This window comes from Biomphalaria glabrata, chromosome 4 (genome assembly GCF_947242115.1).
Source record: "Biomphalaria glabrata chromosome 4, xgBioGlab47.1, whole genome shotgun sequence".
In the NCBI taxonomy this organism is placed as follows: Eukaryota; Metazoa; Mollusca; class Gastropoda; family Planorbidae; genus Biomphalaria; species Biomphalaria glabrata.
Window position 1 is genome coordinate 13030193 of NC_074714.1, and position 19804 is coordinate 13049996.

The window sequence follows — 19804 nt, forward strand, 5'->3', positions numbered from 1 at the left end:
TTAGCTGTGAATACCAAATAAACAGCCGCGGACCAACTGGTTTGCAGTCACGGAGGATGAGGTGGAGTATTCCAGTGGTTAGAATATTTACTAAAAACATCTCAGAAATCCAGGGAAATCGAGTATAGGGTGCTCTAACTCTAATCCCGGGTAGATGAAGCTCATCTAGGAGAGAAAACTCTGAAAATAAACAACTGCTGTCTTGCAGATGATCTTGGATGATCAAAGGCTATGGGAGCACACCCAAAAAGAAAAGCAGGATGAAGTTGGAGTCATTGTGCCTCCTGGCACATAACACATCAACACACAACCTCACCTATGTTGGAGAAGAAGAATTTCATCTGTATGTCATTTCTAACAGCATTGGGTTTCCAGGCCTTTGCCCCCCACCCCCTTTAAATTAATCCAAAGGCTAAGTTCTCTCAGGCCCTACCATCTAATTTGTCAGTGTACCACTTCCTTTCAATCAAATTATTCTTAAGCAATTCTTTCAAAGTTCTCTAAATCCAAGGGATCTTATTATTTACTTTGAGATGTTGCTCTATATTCTAATGATAGAGTTCAGTATTTAGTCTGGGCCATCATATTTATTTAGTCAAGAAAACAATGATATACTAAGATAAGAATAGGACATTTTTTAATATTATGGTTAAAAATGTCTTGACCTCACCCGAACCCGGCAATTATGGCAAGTAAACTTAACTTAGTGCTGATGTTTGGTTGAGATACAAATTTGTCTATATGTGTGTGTGGGGGCACCCAGGCAATTATTCACTGCCATCAAGCAACTGTATCAATACAAAATTGACCATTATTGGCATTATCATCAGGCAGGCATCAACTTGGAGATTTCTATTATAATGGTTCTTAAAAGATAATATGAAAAGTAGTTTTGTAACTTACACATTTCTTTTTTGGCTTTCCTTTCGTTTATTATTTTAAGTTAAAAAAAACAACAAAAACCTCTTAATAATCTTATTTTTCCCCTAAGAGTTTTCTCCTATTGAAATGCATTTAATTCAAATTTAATAATGAACAACAAAGAATTGTGCAGCAATGATCTAGAAGTATTTAATTTTTACATTTTTGTTTAAAGTTACAATGCAAATATTTTTTAGGTTTTTATCAGAAGCAAAAAGAAATAGTTTGAAAAATTATTAGTGGTTAATTTTTTATAACAAAGAAACTATTCAGATACAGTATACATTTTACTAATGTAAAATTATGGATTACTAGAGAGTCATAAAATGAAATTTAAATTAAAAAAAAAATTTCAGAACACATTAAAAAAGTTTTTTTCTTATTGAGGAATATACATGCAAAATTAGTAAATCTGCAGTTAAATGTTTTATACAACCATAAGTCCTAATACAATGATGCCTAACTCTGGGTCTGAAGGCCATATCAGACCCATGATGTGAAGCTATCAGTCCATCTCAGACCTTCTAACACTACACAATGAAGCAGAGAGGCTCAACATTTTTTATTAACAGATAACAGTGATGCAGGAAAATCACTATGGCTCCCCAGGCCAAAAAAAAAACCCAACTTGGGTACCAATGAACTAATGCCTATGTTTAATGTGCTTTCCATAATGAGAATGAGGTGAAATCTTTCACCTAGACAACAGAAACCAAATTATGTCACAAGAAAGTATATTTTATTATAGGTCTAGAGCTTCACACAGATTTCAGTGTTTCTTAATAAACGAACAGCGACACTATATACTCTCTCCATTTAAGACAAATCTTAAATTACACCAACAGAGATCAGTTCGAGCAACAAGAATATGATAGAAAAAGAAGCAGGAAAACTAATCTAAGAGTCTGTTCATTACATTAGACAGGTTGGTGCTGACAAATACACACAAAAATATCTTGTGATACAGATACACATAGGCACAATAAATAAATTCACAATTTTCAACAATACTCAACAAAAAAAAAATAATTTCAATTTTAACTACTTTGATAATTAAAGTTAATCTTTAATTGCAGCATTTAAATTACTGTTTTCATTTTCCAAAGTTGGCCTACATACTCAACGTCAGAGAATTTAGTCATCGGAAACATTTTGATTAAATTTTTTTTAGGATTTCAGAAAAAATAAGAAATACAAAATCTTTATAGAAGAAGCATTAAATTTAGTGTTTTTTTTTTATACCAAATTTGAGTGAGGCAAGTGATGTGTAAGAGTGGGGTAATCCGTAATGCCCTTAGCTCATCAGGATTTAACAAAGACATTAATCACATAAAATATGGTGGCATTGATTTGTTGAAATTTTCTTGTCAAAATGGCATAAAAAAACAGAAAAGTGCAGAATGTAAGACCCAGCACATTACTGGTCACAAACAGAAGAATGGCCTTTTCACCACAATAAGGTTACTTTTTGCCCTGTTGTGAGGACAGTGCGTAACAATGTGTCCCCATCACAAACTTTCCATTGTAATACCATGAGAACTAACATCTTCTAACACTGCCATGATATCTAAACAGACTTTTTCTTCATGCCCAAAAATAAATCCAACTGGGAGAAGAAAAAAAAAGCAAAAATTGATTTGAAAAAATACCAATAGCTAAAATAGTCAAGCCAGAAAACATTCCTAGTAACTAGACTGAGTAAGTAAGTAGTAATGAAAGAGAAGCAGAAAAACTCAACCCAACATCCATGAGCACTAAACTTTGAATAGAAAGATTGAAAGGATAAAACCATCAAATCAAGCAAAATACTTATAAAAGATCTTATAGATGAAAATGTACCACTAAACATTGTGTTTCAAAATGTAATCACATATCAAAGAATGTTTAAAAAAAACAGATAATTAATATTTTCAAAATCTTTTTTCCTATGATATAATTAGCAAATGAATATAAATCTTGTATACATTACTCAATAAATGTTAAAAAAAAAAACAACTCTTTTTTCCTTTAAAAATGTAATAATCTTTAGTAGGTTCAATGTGTTATTGTGTAATATATACATTTGTATGCCTGCTCAGTAAGTGTGACTGAAAGTGGCTAGCAGGCAGATCATTTGACTTCAGAAAACAATTAGGGATGTCGCTGAATGAAATTAACCCTTTGGCTACTTATGAGGGGCTCAAGTTAAAATAATGACTTGAACCAAGTTGTGTTTGCTAGCACTTAAAGACAGTATAGAAACCCTCAAAAATATAGCCTACCCCCCACACATGACCAAAGGATTGAATCATAATGCATTGTGCATGCAATAGTACAAAAAGATGCACTATACAAAAGCAAATAAAAAAAAAAAATACCTGGTAACTTTGTGGAATAGCAGATGTCTGCCGAACCAATTGATGTCACTCGACATTTACATGGCATTCTCATCTCTGATGATAACTCAATTACAATGGACTATACATTTAATGGTTTTACAATGATACTCTATAAAAGTGCTATAATATATTTGGGTACTGGTAGTTAAAGAAATCACATCTAGCTTGCTTTAAATTGTATGTTCTTCCTATTAAGACTCAAAATACTTTTTTTTTTTTGTCCAAGTCCATACTAGTTTAAATGTTGTAAAAATTCATTCAATCAATTACTTCAATTAAAAAGGGAGCTACCAATATATATTTAAAAAATTTCTTTGGTCAAAAAATATTCCTACATCAGTTTAAACAAAAAATAATACATCAGTGAAATAAAAGGACAAAATCATGGGACACATTTAAACATCATCAATATAGTTTTGTGCTGAAAGTATTTCTAACAGCAAAATAAATATAAACAAATAATACAGACACATGCACACAATATCAAACAACATTGTTATGTAATTAAAGGGTTGGACTCTTTCTGAATAACTCCACTTCATAATATATCTATTTTTATTTGTATTAGTTACAGAGATAGAAAAAAAAAACAACCTATTCGACTCTTTACAACAGTTACAAGCAAATGGTGAAACTAGTATTATGTAATAACTTTCTCATAAAAAATCATTTTAAAATGGTGCAAAAGATTTGCAAGAGAGCTCATCAGTCTCATGCGTCCATCCCTAGAAGAGATTTGGACTAGGATATAATAATAATCTTCTTTTTCTGGAGGAATGTCTAAAGAAATAAACAAAAAGAATACTGTTAATCTTATTAAATTCTGACACAAAAAAAAAATTCTTTCCAACCCTTTAACAAAGTGATATGTATATAAAGTTTAATACTTCTCAAATCACAGCTGAACAAAAAAAATGTATGCCACTTTTAATGTTCTAAAGACCTGGGTGCAACAACATCTTTATATACAGATAAAGTTATATACACTCACCCCAACATATACACAAAGGTTTTGATAAGACAAGAGGTTTTTGATAGTCAAAAGAGACACAGGATTAGAAATATAAATGTCTGCTCATTAAACTACAGTAGATGAAGCTGATTGATACATTGGGTGTGTAGCAAGCTTTCATCCACTGCACAATAATATGATACAGTACATACATTTTAGCCAGTTTAATTTTGAAATAATATTTATAATGGAACGAGTATTTATTTCCACTTCCCTTGAAATGCCACCCTCGTATTGTTTCATCAGAAGGTAGGAGTGTGCATTTTTGTTTGTAGTTCACATGTAGATTGAGACGGGTTTAGAGAAATCAACATTTGAATAAAATAATGGACAGGAATGGTGTGACAGCTACATCTCTCTTGTAATACAATCTCCAAGAGTGAGTCTATAGTTAGCTATTTCTGAGATGCCATGATAATGAACAAAAGCTGCAGCTAAGACAAAAACATGAAAGATCTGGTGGCTCTGAAACTGTGAAAAGAAAAAAAAAAAAAATAAGAGGACATATTGTTTGAACATAGGTTGCTAAATTAAAATAATTTACTCAATTAACCTATATACACAGAGAGTGAAAATCATGCCAAAAACATTAGAACATTGTTTTTTTTTAAAAACTTTTATTACATCATAGTCATGTCTTATGCTAAATATATAGATACTTATCTAATCAATTTCACAAACATATATAATACATAAATATATACTTTTTTCCCCACCCAGACACAATTATTGTTTAAAGTTACTTGAGTTTTGTACACTATTTTACTCCTTCATCTTATCTTATCTTATATAATACAGACGTTACTTCAAAAAAGAAGATGATTACATCCTACATGTCATGCATTTAGACATGCCTATCTAGACTAGATCAGGTTTTGATCTTAACCTATTTCACAAAAAGCACTTGATGGTAAAAAGTCACAATATTTTCTGTTGAAATTTATCCCTATTTTCTTTTTTTTTTTTCTTTTTCTACTTTTCTATCAAACAGGAATGCAAGAAGCAATGTCAGGAGCAAATCATTTCTGAGATGATTATCAATGGCAATATAACAAATAAAGAAAATATAATAGGTGAAATTTGATCTTTTTTTAAGTTGGACTTTGCCCTTATTGAAACAGTCTTTCACAATTTAAATAGACTTTAAGTACACAGTGTTAAAAGTTTCCCCTTGTATACACAAGCCAAAAATATTTAAAATAAGAACATCTGTTAAGCAACATTCCAATATGAAAATACAAATTTACTACCAAGTGTTGGGAATAGGTATCTGTTAGTTTAAAATGTATTCAATAGAATTTTGGCTCAAACAGCAGAGATCATTTCAGTTGTTTTATATGTATATATATATTTCAGTTGTTTTACACACACACACACACACATATATATATATATATATATATATATATATATATATATGTAAAACAACTGAAATATATATATACATATAAAACATATATATATATTTCAGTTGTTTTATAAACAAAGTGACCTAGAACTTTGGTATAACATCGCTTCTAAATGAGATATTTCTCCCTTTGTATCTTTACTCAAATACAAGTTGTTATTCTCTATGGCTAATAATTCATTTTAACACATAATTACATTGAGGTTTATTTCTCCAATAGCAGTTAAAATATTTTAACTAATATAGTAACTATTTGTGAAATCCTGTTAATAGTATAAATTTTTTTTTATGTCTGTTATAACACTGGTATGAATAAGATAAATATTTCCATAGATCTTCAGTTTACAGGTGTCACTATTCTAACACTTACCCATATATCAAACTTTCCAGGAAAGATTCTCTCTGGTATACGAGCAGCATAAATAACAGCTCCAACAATGTAAAGCAAAGCCATCAAGACCAGCCAGCCCAAAGCTGCATAGTTTATAGCATGCCAGAAACCATCAGTTATCACATAGTGCATTGCAGGGATGACACCACTCAGCCCCAGTGCCACAAACACACCTACACAGAAAAACAAACACATTTATATCAAGTGAGATGCATTTTGAGAAAGAAAATTAAATTTTACATCTTCTGCTGAGTTAGAAAGTTTGTTTTACTTTATATTTCTTGATGAAAGACCAATTTTACTGACCAAATAGATTCTCTGATGGGAATCTTGGTGGTTATGTAATCTGCTCGGCTTGTGTTGTTTAGCAGCTAAGAGGAGCTTTGAGTAGGAGGAACTGTGTTTTATGTCCTGGTCGAAATTGTCTGTTGTTTTGCTATAAACCATTTTCTCTCATAAAAATTTTTTTTATACAGTGTTGCCATTATATCTATATATATATATATATATTTATGCAACATTGTTTAATTTCTTGGATTCATGTTTGTAATTTCTGCCTACGCTTAGGTGTTTGACAATACGACTTGAAACCAGAAATAATGGTAGAAGGCATAAGTTACACCAAGCATCTATGATGCACACATTCTTTCAAGTCTACTTACTTTAAGGGATGGACTCACCTGCTCTCAGTGGCCTGTAATGAGGCTGGGCAAACTTGTCCCACATAGAGACAACAATACAAATGGTCCCCAAGAAGAAAATGAGTGCCAGGTAAGTGATCTTGGGTTCAAGACGGCAATAGAAGCTATAGTAGAGCCATGGAACAAAAGATCCAATGGTCAACAGAGCTATACCACAGTAGTCTAATCTGAAATAATAAATGAATTTATTGAAGAAACTTTCTGTGCCGTCTGTAACAAGCTGCCTTCATAGTCACTGAATGAGATTTCCCTTTATTCCTGCATTGCCTCATTTGCTTCAGCCCAAAATTTCTTGAGCTGTGAAAACAATATTATCCAAGATCCACATCGATGGAATGCTTATAAAAAAATTCGAACTGGAAATTCTCAGTTTGTTCCAACTTTTAAACTACAGTAAGAAAAAAAAAACAAAAACAAGATACATACCTTAAAAAACTGTCCAGAGGGAAATTTTTGTAGCACACACGTTAGTTAACAGTTAATTTAAGACACTTAGTTTTAAATCACATGTTTCTTTTTTTTGTTATTTTATTTAGAAATGAAATAATTGTTTAACTTTGTCTGTATCACACAAAGTTGTTTGTATCACACAAGATTTAAAATATATGTTAAAATTCTTACACAGAAACACTGACCCTTAAACACATTTTGTGATATTCTTTAAATCATAAATAAAATCTCTAAAGATGTAAATTAAATGATCTCTTAGGTCTAACTACCGAGCCAGGAGACTTACTTGTTGAAGAATCTACCAACACGTTCACTGTGGCAATACACAGTATGGAACACCCAAGAAAATCCGAGGCAGAGAATGGCCCCCATAAAAAAGGCTGAGAACACTGCTTTCTCCTGCCACTGGATTTCTACAGAGGGCCTAGTCAAGAAGTAAGCAGCTATGCCCAGGAAGGCTATCATGCCTGTAGTTGACATGGATAATAATAGTAGATTTGTGTATCATTATTAAAAATACAAATGCTCACCATATAAAAAAAACAAAAAAACAAACTAGTGATGAACAGAAATTTGTTTTCACGATACATAAGAACATCCATATAATAAAAGTAATGCTATAAAAAGGACCCGTAAGTGAATGTTTAATTTTTTTTTCCCAAATCATAAGGACAAATAATCATAAATTAAATTGATGGTATAAAGTGAAATTTAGATTTGTATTAAATGACAGGACACAAAGATTCCACAGCAAAAGAAATTTTAAAGTGGTGAAGGAAGAAAGAATACATGTCAACTGAATGGGCATAAACAAAATTTAGAGATTAAAAAAAACAAAAACAGACTTACCCAACAAATGAGTCCAAATATTTCCTGTTTCAGTATGAATCCTAAATATTGATTTGAAGCAGGCCATAAATGAATTGGTTGGCACACGATGACCCCTGAGCAAAAAGTCATTGTCCTTAAGCCAATCTGGCAATGTATGGTGGTGAGCAACATTCCAGCCAGCTGCCCAGACCTTTATAACAGAAACAGCATTAAAGCAATCATATTTGTTGTCTTTAATAGTGGTTAATCAGTAGAAGAAAAAGAAATAATGTGGTTTAACAGCCTTGGCATGCATGGCAGGGATGAGTAGGCTGTTGAATAAGAGTTGTTTGAAGCTCCTCAGAATCCTTTATGTTTTGAATACTCAGTAACCTAAAATAAAGTTGGCTATCCACATGCAGACTGCTTAAGCATTATATCTACCAGCCCACACACAACTTTGGCAAGTGAGTTCTAGTGGCCCTTTTCCTTATTCATATAGAAACATTTTTTCCACTATTCAATCCCCAGCCCCTATGTATAAACTCTTTTTTTTTTACCATCACTGTAACTGATACCTAAGCTTTGCTACACGCTTAGACACTTGTAATTAAAATGAACTCCACATGTTTAAGAACATGACACAATAGTTCAGATCAAATGCAAATAGAAACATTATTCCATGAAACTTATTAATAGAATACTTTTAAGTGACATTTTACACTTTGTCGAGGTATTCTATTGAATGTCTAGGCAAAGTAAAAAACAGACAAAAAGAAATAAGTTTCATGTTTGTTTAGAAGACTTGATCAATTCTTGAACATTTAATGTGATATGTTAAAATGCAATTTATAAAGTAGTTCATAAATTAAAAAAAAAATCAATGGATGTCTATAAAATAGAGATAATATGATTACAGGTTGTGCAGCGAATAATCCATTATTAAATAGAAAATAAGGATTCAAAAATTAGAAAATCAATTCAAATTTAAAAAAAAAAAGTTCTAGCAGTGCATATTTTAAAAAAATTCTGACCACCATATGAGATTGAAATGACTGTGGATTAAAACTGATATGTCTGCATTAGTTACTGAACGTTAATTTGACAAATAAGCCTGTTTAATGTCCCCTAAACAGTTTCTTATAGTCTGCAGACCTGCCTACCAAAAAAAGTCTGCTATATCAAGATCATAGACAGTAAAACATTTAAAAAAAACAGTTGAACATTTACAGCAGACTAATTTTCCCTAAAATAGGCACTGCTCTTAAAATTATGTAAATTGAATGAACAATGATTCTGCAAACAAATGTTATTTCTTTGCTTTATACCTTTTCTCTGGCTGCATTCTAAATCAAACAAAGCAGCAGACAGCAGTAAAAAAAAATTATTAGAAAAAATTAGTACTACTTCTAATGTATTAAAATTCAATTAATGTTCAAATAATGAGATGATAATGGATTACTGAATAACCTTGATGCATCAGACCAGCTGAAACTGGACATTTAGCATGGATAATTAAGAATGGTAGAGGGTAAACCATAATGCTTATGACCATAAGCCCTCATTCTATCCACTGTTTAGGAAAGCAAGTCATTATCCACTACGTTACTCCACAGAATATGAAATTCAGGTACACAAAAATAAACGAGTTGATTCTTTTCATAGTGTCTGACCTTCATCCTAAACCCAATAACTCATTTCTGGTGTATATTAGAAGCTTAAAGATGGCACTGTCTTAAACCTGACTTTCCTGTAAAATCCATTCACCATTCGATAGGTGTGGCCCTGAACTCTTTCTAAGGACATTCAAGTCAATATTCTGATCAAAGCAAAATCAAGACTCAAGCTAACACAGTTGCAAAGAATTAGAAGGTACTAACAGAGAAGTAGAACAAAAAATCTTTGAAAGAATAATTTAGCAATCCCCATAATTACAATGGGTTTTTTAAAATCCAAAGTAGGTCGAAAAAAAAATTTAAAAAATTAAACATTAGTAACTGCCACATAACTCTTTATCCTGACAAAAGTGTGAGAAATAGTGAGTAGATACATGGAAAGCATTTTTGAAGCTTCAAGCCAATTTAGTTGTGTTACATAAAATCTAAAATCACAATGCTAATTTACTTTAAAGAAAATTAGATAACCCGCAATAAGGCAAGATATGCTGAATGAGTTGAACAGAACTAACCTTTTTAACAAATTCTTCTGCTTGCTGGGCACATTTGCTTGGAACATTTAAGAGTGAGGTGTCCACGCCATCAAGATCTTCATCTAAATCTGTGGGCAATCTGTCCTCCTACAGAAGAAAAGCAATTTGTAGGATAGGAGTATATATAAGAGATTAAAATTTTATTGCATTTTTATTTGCTGGCTTATGGATAGATTGTAAGGCAACACATTATTTATAATACAGAAATGAATTATTTAACTTCAACAAATATTGATGTGAATGGATTTCCTATAGTTTTGAGCCAGTGTTAATGTCAAAAGGTTAGTAGTTTTTTAAATAGAGGATGAAAGTAAAGTACAAGCTAGTAAAAAAAACTGTGAAGAAGGGGAGGGGATGTCCCTGATTTTTTTTTTTATAGATTTTTTCATTTATTTGTAATCAAATTTTGTTATGAAGAAATCTTTTATATTTATAAAATTAATTGTTACATTAAAAAAAAAAGCTATTTAAAATAGAGACATTATAACCAGATACAGGGACTAAATATTTACACGACTGGCATATACATAGTGAAATTAATTAATACAAAATTTTAGGTGATATCCAAAACACATTTTATATTTTAAAAAATATGAAAACAAAAGGTACCTCTGATGTGAGTAGTGAACCAAGTTCTTCATGCGTGTAGGCCATGTTTGGCTTAGATCTACCTACATTTTGCTCCACTAACAAATCCTCTGACAGCTGATAGGAGCTTAAGCTATCTGTAGTTTCATTCTGATTATAGTCTTCTGTGATAGTATCTGGATAGACAATACCATGTGCACCAAGGGAGCCAGCTGGATAACCAGATGTCATTGTTTGGGCAACAGTATACTCGCAAGTCTATGAAGAAACCAATGCTGCAACCAGGAATAGCTGCACAAACCCTGCAATAAAATTAGCTTTTTCTAAATCCTTATATATATATATATATATATATATATATATAATATATATATATTATATGGTGTATATATATATATAATTTTGGTCATGTCAGTTTAAGTATGGATATGATAATGAAGTCAGAAGATAATAGGTCTAGATCTAGTTTAAATTTTGTTTGTTATTTGACCTAGATTGACTAGATCTAAACCTTTTAGAGAAAAAAAAAGAATAGAACTTATAAATCATCTAGTCCTAGTCATCCTAACATCAAATTTTAGATTATATCATGATGATTAACATTCATCATCTTAAAAAAAAGATACTTTAATTAATCATTTTTAAAATGATGATTTTGAAGAACCTTTTTGTATAGAGTGACTCTATGGAAAAGCCAGAGGATCATATACATTTTAGAGAGTAAAGTCTTCCCTAGAAAATCAGCAATTGCATTTGAGTACATTGTTAAAGTGTCTGTACTACTAAAGTATGGATATAAACTGGTTTTGTAAACTTGTTTGAAGAGCTTTCTCTAACTCCCTTTCTTCTGAAATGTCATTGCACTATACATTAAGAGCCACAGTGCGGAAAAAAATAATTCCTACCATGTTATGAAATGAAAGAAAAAAATAGGAGCAAGAGGAATCCACTAGGGAAACAGGAAAGTGGGAAGACCCAAGCAAACCTGGAAGAGGACAGTCATCAGTGAAGCTGAGAATACTGGATTGACATGGGAGAAGATGAAGAAAACTGTTCAGAATCGAATTTGATGGAGAGGTATGGTTGCTGCCCTATGTTCCCCTGGGGGTGCAAGATTAAGTTTAAGTTTTAAGAAGATTTTCAAGAAAATTCATATTTTATTGTGAGCTTTGGATGTGGAATATCTTTTTTTTATTGTGAGGTGTGCTGGTGCTTTATTTAGCATTTCTAGTTAATGTTACTAGCCATTTCAATGACCTAAATTTCTTCTTCTTCTTCTTCTAGCTAGCTTTATTGCTGCTGAGCTGTGAGCTCTTTTGCAGACTGTGCCAAGGAAAAAAAGTGTGCTGTTTTCTTCAGTTGTTCAGCACTGCTGTAAACCTTAAATTTAAAACTATATGGAAAGGACAAATTTCCTATATATATAACTAAAATGTCCTAATTGCCATGAACTTTAGAGGGAAACTCAGGTGATTTTTCAAATCTTTTTTAGTTATTGACATATAATATTTAAATTCTGTGGAAAAAGTTGTAATAGTAAACATTATTACCATATATATTTTTATTTTAAAATTTGTATTTACTAAATTAGACATCAAATTCTTCAAATCTTAAAAAAAAAAAAAAGATTCACAAAATTGTGTTTTTAGCCTATGCCTAGGTCACTCACTTCAACAATATTGAAAGCAGATCTAGATTTAACCAATCACATTCTTCATTCTTACAGTGACTGCTATGTCTAGTACATAGGCTATGATAGTCTTTGGTCTATTCTCACATGCATTTTTTTGTTGTAAATCCATAGACTTAAATATCAAGCTAGATCTAGACCCTAATTTTAATTGGATCTAGAAATATATAGAAACATCAGACTGATGCACTCTTTGGTCTTGGCCACATTCTTATATGCATGCAAATCTTGAAGGCTGATTGCAGATCTCTAGAAAAGAGGATTCTAGCAAAAGGAACTAAGATGCTACAGAAAGATCTTCGATGTCATTTACAAAGACCACATCACGAATGAAGAGATAAGAAACAGGATATTAATAAAGATATTAGACCCATGATGACCTGCTAACCACTGTAGAAAAATGTAAAAAAACTCTATAGTTGTGTAACAGTTTCTTTTGGTATACATTGGGTGTTGAAGGCATTTTTCATTTAAGACATTTAAGTATAATGTTAAATGTTTCACTGCTCACTGCTATTAAGTATTATAAAGTTTGAATGTTTCACTGCTATTGTAAAGTTTAAATGTTTCACCGATATTATAAAGTTTGAATATTTTACTGCTGTTGATTGGTTTAAATGTTTCACCATTTCGACCATCAACATGGTGAATCTGAATCACGTTGTCACTGTCAGTCTCTGACCATCCAAACCAAGAACAAGATTAACCACTTAGACGACTTAGTACTACTACAGTCGAGAAGTCAGTTAAATTGAGTTTACAAGCATTAATCTATTATCTATATCCAGATTAGTCACAGTGTGATTGAAAGTCTAGTTAAGTCTTTAAGTCTAGGTTCTATATCTAGACTCTAGATCTATCATCAGTCTAGATGAATAGAAAAATAGTAAAATTTAAAATGATCCTGTCGTACTAGATCTAGATCTAGATATCTAGTCCTAGTACTAATCTGACTCAACCATGACACCATGACCATGTTACATGTTAGTTACTGTTACTTTACCATAACCATGTACATTACAGTATATTATCATTGTAATTGTAGATCTAGATCTATGTAATACATGTAATTATTGTAATCATTGTAATGTTACTGATTCAGTGATGAATTGAGACTGTACATAGTACATGACATGTGACATGATCATCATAATGATGGATGGGTTAGGGTTGTCTGTCTGTAAATTGTAGATATCTAGAATCTACATCTAGAAAGAATAGATCTAGTCCTACTAGATATAGAATCTAGATAGCTAGTAATTCGAGACAAAGAGTGTCAGTAGTCATAGTAGCCCTACCTACTGTTGGTGTTACGACTCTACTAGAGTAGAGTAGACCCTCTGCCTCTAGCCCTAGTGACTAGTCATGGACGACTGACCTATATTCTATTTTGAGACCTATTCTAGGTAATTTAGATATTAAAATTTTTAATTAAAATCATAGTACATACCAATATTATTCTGTTAAAATTAATAAGATCTAGACTAGATCTAGGTCTAAGTCTAGATCTAGGAGCGTTTTTAGGTTATGTTAATACAAATTTAACGATTAGCTTCTGTTTACTAAGCACAATTAATGTAGTCACAGACCTACACAAGTTTGACACAATAACAGTGTGCTGTTTTCGTCATCAGTTTCTGTGTTCTTAACACATCAACAAGTGGATGAGGTGATAGCCCAAAATAAGTAAACGAGATCTAGAATCCCTAGGTCTAGAATCTAGATAAGATGTTAATCCGAATCGTAAACAAAATTGAAGTTTTTATATTAAATGTATTGGTAGTTCTAGATGTTCTGTATCGTTTAAAAAAATATTTTAGCGAATAAAACAAAAAGCAAAGAAAAAAGTTACACAACACTTAAATTAGACCTATAACCTTTGGCCTTTACCCCGTTTTGGACTATGAAATATGATTTCATAAACAGAAAAGAATGTTTATTTGTTTTTCGTTATCAACAATAGCCTATATATATAGACTCTATGTGGCACCAGCTCGATTATCTGAGGATTCCAGGGCCTCAAATCTGCACCAATAAATAGAAAAAGATTAAAAACAAGAAAATATTGTAAAAAATATTAAAACAACAAAAAAAAAAAAAAAAAAAAAAACTTATTGTATCAATTATAATATGAATCAGTATGCTTTATTAAATTTGTAGACCATAATATATCTAGACTAACAATAATAAAGCATTTATAAAAAAAAAAAAAGGGGGGGGGGATGACGACCTGAATTCGAACTCATATATGGCTCAATGTAAGACTTTTTAAAATATCAATTCTTGTATTGTCAGGTAAAAGAAATAATTGTGCAAAATTTCAGCTGATCCGAGATTGGGTGAGAGAGAAGTCACGTATAAAAACTTTTTACCAGACAGAGTTGATATAAAAAAAAAAGCTTTGTAAAAAAAATAATGATATATATATCATATATATATATATATATATATAATGGCCATTGCAGTGCTAAAGAATAACAAAGCACCAGGGCTAGACATGATATCAGCAGAAATGCTAAAATATGGGGGACAGTGCATTGTTAACAGAATGACTGATCTCTTAAATCTCTGTTGGCGAACTTCAAAAGTCCCAGAGGACTGGCAAAAGTGAGTGATTGTAAAGCTTCCAAAAAAGGGCAACTTGGCAGACTGCAACAACTGGAGGGGCATTACTCTCCTCTCTGTCCCGGGCAAAAGTTTTCAGCACTGTTTTGTTGAGACGGCTTCAACAGTCTGTAGATGAAAGGCTCAGAGAAGAACAAGCAGGATTCCGAAGAGGTAGATCATGTACAGAGCAGATTTTCGTTCTACGAAATATAGAACAAAGTCTTGAGTACCAACAACGGCTAACGATCAGTTTCGTGGACTTCAAAAAAGCGTTTGTTAGTGTCCACCGAGAATCACTATGGAAAATAGTTAGAGAATACGGTATCCCAGAAAAATTCGTCCAGATCCTACGACACCTTTACAGTCAGTCTAGTTGCTGCATTAAAACAGAAGAGGGAACAACAGAGTTTTTTTACAATCGAGACAGGTGTGAGACAGGGGTGTATCTTATCTCCCTTCCTTTTCCTCCTAGCCATCGACTACATAATGAGGAGAACAATGAACTAGACTGCCTTTGGTATTCCATGGCATGAACAACTCCGATTGACGGACTTGGACTTTGCTGTTGATGTTGCACTACTCGGGGCTACAAATAAATGCATTCAAGAAATGACGGAGAGCCTAGACAGAGAGGCACCCAAAATTGGCCTCCGCATAAACTTGGACAAGACTAATATTATGCGAGTGGGATATAAGGCAAAGGGTGTCCCCGTCAGACTTGGCGAGTCAAAGCTTGAAGAGCTGGACAAGTTCACGTACCTTGGCAGTATCATAACAAATGATGGAGATGCTTACCATGATGTAGCGTGCCGAATAGGAAAGGCAGTGAGCATTTTCCAAAGGCTGCAGCCTATTTGGACTAGCCAAGCCATTGGACTCGAGTCAAAAATACAACTTCTCAACACAATCGTCATTCCAACTGCTACATATGCATGTGAGACGTGGAAGTCATCTGTCAAAATTGAGAAAAGACTAAATGTGGCTCAACAGAGATGGCTGAGACGGATTTTGGGAGTCAGTTACACAGATCGGGTCTCAAACAAGGAAATCCTATGCCGAACTGGGAGTCAAACATTTAGTGAGGTTGTGACTGAGCGTCGCATGAGGTTTGCGGGACATGTTCTACGTCAACATGAATTACGCACACCAAGAGTTGCGATAACATGGAAGCCAAAACGAGGAAAGCGCAAACAGGGACTTCCAGTATTACTTGGCGACACACCTTCATGGAGGACCTCGGAACAGTGGACACCAGATGGGAGGAGGCTTCAGACATCGCCAGTGACAGATCTTTATGGAGACAGCTTGCCGCCCAATGGACGGATTCGAGGGCTTTGCACTGGACTTTTGATGGCAAAAGATATATATAGTTCGTCCATCGTGGTTTGATGACCATTTTTGTCATCCTGAGGCTGAGGGCTTTGCACTGGGCTTTTGTACCTCTCCGTGTGGCTGGTGAGACCCATAGGCAGGTTATTCCGGATGGAGATAGTGTTCCCATGCCGAGAATCAAACCCGGGTATAACCCGATTGAAAGCCAGGAATCCTAACCACTGGACAAAAGATGTAATCACAGCTAGTACTGCGTAACTGCGTGAAATACTGTACTCCTCTTTAATCTCGAAGACAAGCAGTGTTTTTTCTTTTTGAAAGCAATTACTTTAAAGAGAGAGCTGAGGCCAATGCTTTTTCGCTGTCCATAGCTTTCTTTGTCCATATCTCTATTGACATAGTGTGGGTATGTCTTCCCAGTACTGAGCAGTGCATAAATGACTACAAGTTTACGAATTTACAATGGGGCTACAGTTATGGTTGACAGTAACAGATGACCTATTCATCATCGCATGGTCTGAAAGGGGAATTTTATACTTTTTTTTTTCTTTTATGGGCCAGTAGAGACACTCGAAAGACAACAAATGTGTTAACTATAAGAACCTAAATGTTTCAAATTATAGGCCTATTGAAACATTACATAAACAATCATTTTATATTTATAACGAAGTTGAATTTTAAATAACTGGAAAAAAAATACATTGAGGTAAAAAGTTAAAAAATGATATTATAATTTTGCATTAACAATCATTATATATTTATAATTAGGTTCGATTTTAAATAATTGAAAAAATACATTGAGGCAAATAGTTAAAAAATGTTGAAAAATACTCGACTAGATGCACTTTTGTTTTCTTTTTAGATAATTGTTATATTTAATATTAGTGTCATCTTTAATTTTCTACGATACACTAATTATTATCATAAACCGATATAAAATTTATGATAAATACCACAGGTTGTTGTAGACTTACTATAATTCCAATTAGCCTCGGTGAGAAATGGTGAAGATTGGCTATTCCCTGACCTCACGGAGAACGAAAAATCGCCAGATAAGGATGAGACAAAACACTGCTTTGGTTTTTTAAAAAAGTGTTTTAATTGAATCCTTTGAATTCGTAGCTAGCACCGTATTATCATGATGCCAACCAATAGTCTCTGATTAATACATGACGACATACTTCAGGCATCAAATATTATTGAAATCTCACATGTAACTAATGTAATTTCTTTTAGAATCGGAAAGTAAATAAGAGGCCATTTAGATTTCTGAAGATATTGATGTAATTTCATTTTTCTGTAAAAGAAGCACTAGTCAGAATGAAGGAAATATTACAATGTGTCCGTCGAATGATATACTTGAATATTTTTGGGGATTTTTCTTTTTGGTTGTGCCAATCTCACAAGATTTACGAAGCAAATTATCCAGAGCAAAAGGAAAAGTGCGTGCCAGTTGTCAAAAGAATGGTTCTGATGCTTCCTAATTAGGACGATTTAGTCTTTTAATAGTAAAAAGCTGTTCTTTTATTGTCGACTACTTTCAACTAAATATATAGAAATGAAATAGAAATGTGAAACTTAATTTAATGTGTGGTTGAAAAAAAAGTCCGAAATGGGAATATTGAAAGACGTACAATGAATTCATCTGGATTGGAAAAGTGGAAGCCAGATGCAATTAATCTATGTGTTCGACATTGTTTTTTTCAGGAAATGCTTCTTTGTCAATCATTTTTGGTACAATCGAAATAATTCTTTTTTGAAATTATAGCCACTAGAGAGATTTTTTATTTTACCTATCTTTAATTTATTTTTTGTGGGGGAAGATGTACTAGAAGGTGAAAGATATACACAAGAGTTGAGGCCTATCTTTAAACTATTGACCAAGTTGTGACTAATTAAACCTTTTTTTTTTCAACAAAAGCGTAACACGTTAGCGCATAGTGTAATAAAAAAAAAGGTTCTTCTAAAAAAAAAAAAAAAAGAATTGTGATTCAGAAGAAAAAAATATTTAAAAACAAGAAGAAAATGTCATGCGAGCAAGATGCCGTGCTCACTGTTGAAGAAGAGAAAAAGAAGTTAGTGCATTGATCGTGTTTTAACGTTGAGGTTCACCTCCTACTAGAAGCAATCATTGATGTAGGGGATACATTTGGAACAATCAAACCATAAATTATTTTGTTCAACAATCGAAGAATTATTGTAGATGTCAGCTTCAGAATATTGGCGTATATGATTATTTTACTAATAGCGACATTCAAACAGAAATACCATGTTGTCTTGGAAGAGGTTTAAAGGTAGTAAAAGATATTCCACTTGAAAATAACAGTTGACAGTACGCGATATATATTCTATTAAGACTAAGAATATCTCTAAATCATTTAACAAAGCCTTCAACCGTTTCTTACCATCTGCATAGGGGCCTATATGTAGAGTCATATAGAAAAGAATTTTTAAAATTAAAAATCTTTATGAGTCAAAGGAGCAAAGGACACTTTTACAAAGGGCAACTCTTTATTAAAAATGAAATCGTTAAAGACATTAACCTTTACTAAGTTAATGATACGTTTTTAAGCTTGAAATGCAGAAAAAATAAACTGTAATTTACTTATGGCTGCATTGTTGCGAAATTGAACTATAGATTAATGTCAATGTCTTCGATTCCGTAGTTTAAGGATGCGTGCATTCACATGACTACACAGACCTAGTGAACTATAGATAAGTTGTAATCAACAACTGAATTTTAAAATTTAATAGACACTCATTTTATAGTTGTTGTTTTTTTAAACAATCAAATAACGTATGTAATTAAAAACTATATGTATTACAGCGCAACAAACAAATGAAAAAAAAACAGGATTTCTTAAAGGGGGGGGGGGCGAGGGGTGACACCCTGAGCTGATCGCACAGGGGGACACCCACCCTAGTGACGCCACTGCTCTAAAGTACCCGTAAGTGTTCAAATTCATCACTGGACTTTTTTCTTTAGGTGCAAAACATAATCCTTTCTCACATCTACAGATGGCAAGGCGAATTTCGCTTGGAATACCAAGTGTATATTGATGACTTTGACTTCACCTATAGTAGATCTTTACCTGAGTATACCTTAGTCTATTGGACTGTTGGGGCAAGACACAAGATCTGTCGACCGTCTTACTTGATAATGATGACTAGTGACTTACAAATGAAGACGGCGACAGTTAAAACTTGGCAATTAACGGAACATTAGCAATACTTCCTAGGCGATATCGTCTGACGTCATATGTTATTTGGACTAAAGTGTTTGTAATGCCTTGATAACCACTGATAG

At 32.8% G+C, this 19804-nt stretch overlaps 1 protein-coding gene across 5 annotated transcripts; it reads right to left on the reverse strand.

Annotated features, from left to right (window-relative positions):
* Positions 1–1494: 1494 nt before the first annotated feature.
* Positions 1495–14410, reverse strand: LOC106052686 (adiponectin receptor protein-like). Of its 5 annotated transcripts, none has more exons than XM_056025515.1 (8): positions 14148–14410; positions 10890–11170; positions 10260–10367; positions 8111–8282; positions 7548–7728; positions 6791–6978; positions 6090–6283; positions 1495–4782 (listed from the first exon to the last, which is right to left on the reverse strand). In XM_056025515.1, exons 2-8 carry the CDS (start codon positions 11097–11099, stop codon positions 4660–4662), a joined length of 1176 nt encoding a protein of 391 aa, XP_055881490.1. In that variant the 5' UTR covers positions 11100–11170; positions 14148–14410; the 3' UTR covers positions 1495–4659. The 5 variants fall into 5 exon arrangements, with proteins under 5 accessions (XP_055881490.1, XP_055881492.1, XP_055881488.1 ...); XM_056025517.1 differs by having other exon boundaries at positions 10890–11159; positions 14009–14232; XM_056025513.1 differs by having other exon boundaries at positions 14009–14230.
* Between the last annotated feature and the right edge of the window lie 5394 nt (positions 14411–19804).

Excerpts from the sequence above, each read along its gene's own strand:
- LOC106052686 (XM_056025515.1), bottom strand. The coding sequence starts at position 11,099 with ATGACATCTGGTTATCCAGCTGGCTCCCTTGGTGCACATGGTATTGTC. Across the intron at positions 8,283-10,259 it reads CAGAAGAATTTGTTAAAAAG|GTCTGGGCAGCTGGCTGGAA; the intron begins GTTAGTTCTGTT and ends TCTGTTATAAAG. Across the intron at positions 4,783-6,089 it reads CTGGAAAGTTTGATATATGG|TTTCAGAGCCACCAGATCTT; the intron begins GTAAGTGTTAGA and ends TTCTTTTCACAG.